At 49.4% G+C, this 2,241-nt stretch overlaps 1 protein-coding gene across 1 annotated transcript; it reads right to left on the bottom strand.

Moving 5' to 3' along the window:
• Positions 1-753: 753 nt before the first annotated feature.
• On the bottom strand, positions 754-1,783 carry EAH_00023380 (major sperm protein domain-containing protein, putative; the record flags this gene model as incomplete). The annotated part of the gene is made up of 3 exons (XM_013396850.1): positions 754-788; positions 903-1,385; positions 1,618-1,783. The coding sequence occupies 3 exons, from the start codon at positions 1,781-1,783 to the stop codon at positions 754-756; spliced, it is 684 nt and encodes a 227-aa protein (XP_013252304.1).
• Positions 1,784-2,241: the final 458 nt, after the last annotated feature.

Below are 2,241 nucleotides of genomic sequence, written 5' to 3'. Positions count from 1 at the left end.
CTGCTGCTGCTGCTGCTGCTGCGCAGATATACCTGGGGCCGTGTCTCTTCCCCAGCAGTGTTTGTATGTTACAATGCATGCATGTACACCGAAGAAATATATTTAAACGTATATATAAATATACAATTAAATATATAAGTTAAGAAATGTAAGCACAAACATATACATAAATGCTCAGATACAAATCTCTACATAAGCATCGATACAAATATATATATAAATATATAAATATATATAAAAATATATATATAAATATACATAAATATATATATACATATATAAACATAGATATAAATATTAATATACTTGCATGTATAAATGTATTGAAGCATCTGTTGCTGGATATCTGCGCAGCGCGCTGCTGCTGCTCCTGCTGCTGCATCTGCTGCAGCAGCAATATCTTATTCGCAAGTTGTTGCTGTTGCTGCTGCTGCAGCCCTTTGTTCTGGTATTGTTGTTTGCTGCTGCTCTTGCAGCAGCAGCAGAGAGGCGGCGGGCGTGTCTTCTTTTGCTGCATGTTACGCTGCTGCAGCAGCTGCAGCAGCAGCAGCAGCAACAGAAGAGGAGAGACGGCAAGGATGTCTTCTTATGCTGCATGTTATGCTGCTGCTGCAGCAGCAACAGGAGAGGCGGTGTATGTCTTTCTTTTGCTGCATGTTATGCTGCTGCAGCATCAGCAGCAGCTGCTGCTGATGCTGCTGCTGCAGGAGAAGCGGCGTGCTTGTCTTTCTTATTCTGCTGCATGTTATGATATTATGCTGCTGCTGCTGAACCCCTGAAAGCCCTATCTAGCAGCAACCACAGCATAAACCCTACAAATAGATAAACAAGCAGATAAGACAAACTAAAGAAAGTGCTGCAGCTCTTCTGTTGCAGCTGCTGCCGCAGCGCTTCATTTTCACGCACTAGTTCCTCCTTATGTCTCTCCATAGCCAATGTATACTCTACAAGCTGATCATACTGCTGTCTTAAATCACCTGCAGCCCCGCTGCTGCTGCTGCTGCTGCTGCTGCTGCTGCTGCCGCTGCTGCTGCTGCCGGGTGCTGCTGCTGCAGGTGCAGGGGCGCCATCAGCATCTCCTTTATCTTCACCGCTGCCAGGCCCAGGTCTATCAGCAGCAGCACCACCACCAGCACCAGCTGCTGCTGCTGCTGCTGCTGCTGCTGCTGCTTCTGAGCTGCCCGTGCGCTTGAAGCTAACACTTAGACGAGTTTCTTCAATCTCGCTGCGGCTCAGCTCCAGCCAGTAGCTACGCGGGAGAGGGGCTGTTGATTCTACAGGGGTTGCTTGCACAAGAAATCTATCTGTTGCTGTCTTTGGAGGCTCTTCAGTCATAGCCTGCAGCACTATCTGCACTGAGCGAGACTCTCCCTGAGGCACTGCACCTGCAGCAGCAGCAGCAGCAGCAAAAACAGCAGCAAAAACAGCAGCAGCAGCAGAAAAATGAGCTATATATGAGTAGACAGACAAACACTAATGCACATGCAAATACCCTAAACCCTAAACCCTAAACCCTTAAACTGAGTCAACAAAGCAGAGCCAGATGCGTCTGCTGCTGCGTTTGCTGCTGCTGCTGCTGCTGGTGAAACTGCTGCTGCTGCTGCTGCTGCTGCATACCTGTAGAAGGCCTGACGAGGTAGTTCTTCGGTGCTGTAGTTTTAATTTTATATGCGACAAAGGGATGACTTGAGACATTGCGCAGCGTCAGCTGCACAACTGAGCTGCTGTATAAAGTGAAGGGCACCTCCAATACCTTCTCCGGGTGTATCTGCAGCAGCGGCATTGTTGTATGCTATAGATATGCAAGACACACAAAAGAGGCCTCGCAGGAGTGAACGGCTGCTACAGCAGCAGCAGCAGCAGCAGCAGCAGCAGCCGCAGCAGCAGCAGCAGAAGCAGCAGCAGCGACACACAAGCTGCCTTTAAAGGATATGCTTAGTCCTCTGCCGCTACCCAAACAATTCACAACAAACAAACCTCAAGAGCACACAGCCGACAGCAGCAGCGTCCGCAGCAGCAGCTCCTGCTGCTGGCGCCACAGCCACAGCAGCGGCAACAGCAGCAGCAGCAGCAGCAGCAGCAGCACCTGCAGCAGAAGCTATACACGCAGCAACAGACGCTTTCAATACTCGTAGAACGAAGAAGTGCAAACCTAAATACAAAGAAAAAAACCCTATGCACGCTGAGGCCCCTTAGATGCCGTTGCCGCTGCTGCTGCTGCTGCTGCTGCTGCTGCTGCTG

The sequence above is a fragment of the Eimeria acervulina genome, genomic scaffold (genome assembly GCF_000499425.1).
Source record: "Eimeria acervulina Houghton genomic scaffold, Eah_scaff178, whole genome shotgun sequence".
NCBI classification, from domain to species: Eukaryota; Apicomplexa; class Conoidasida; order Eucoccidiorida; family Eimeriidae; genus Eimeria; species Eimeria acervulina.
The sequence above is the reverse complement of the archived record's forward strand: the minus strand, read 5'-3'. Positions and strand labels throughout refer to the sequence as shown.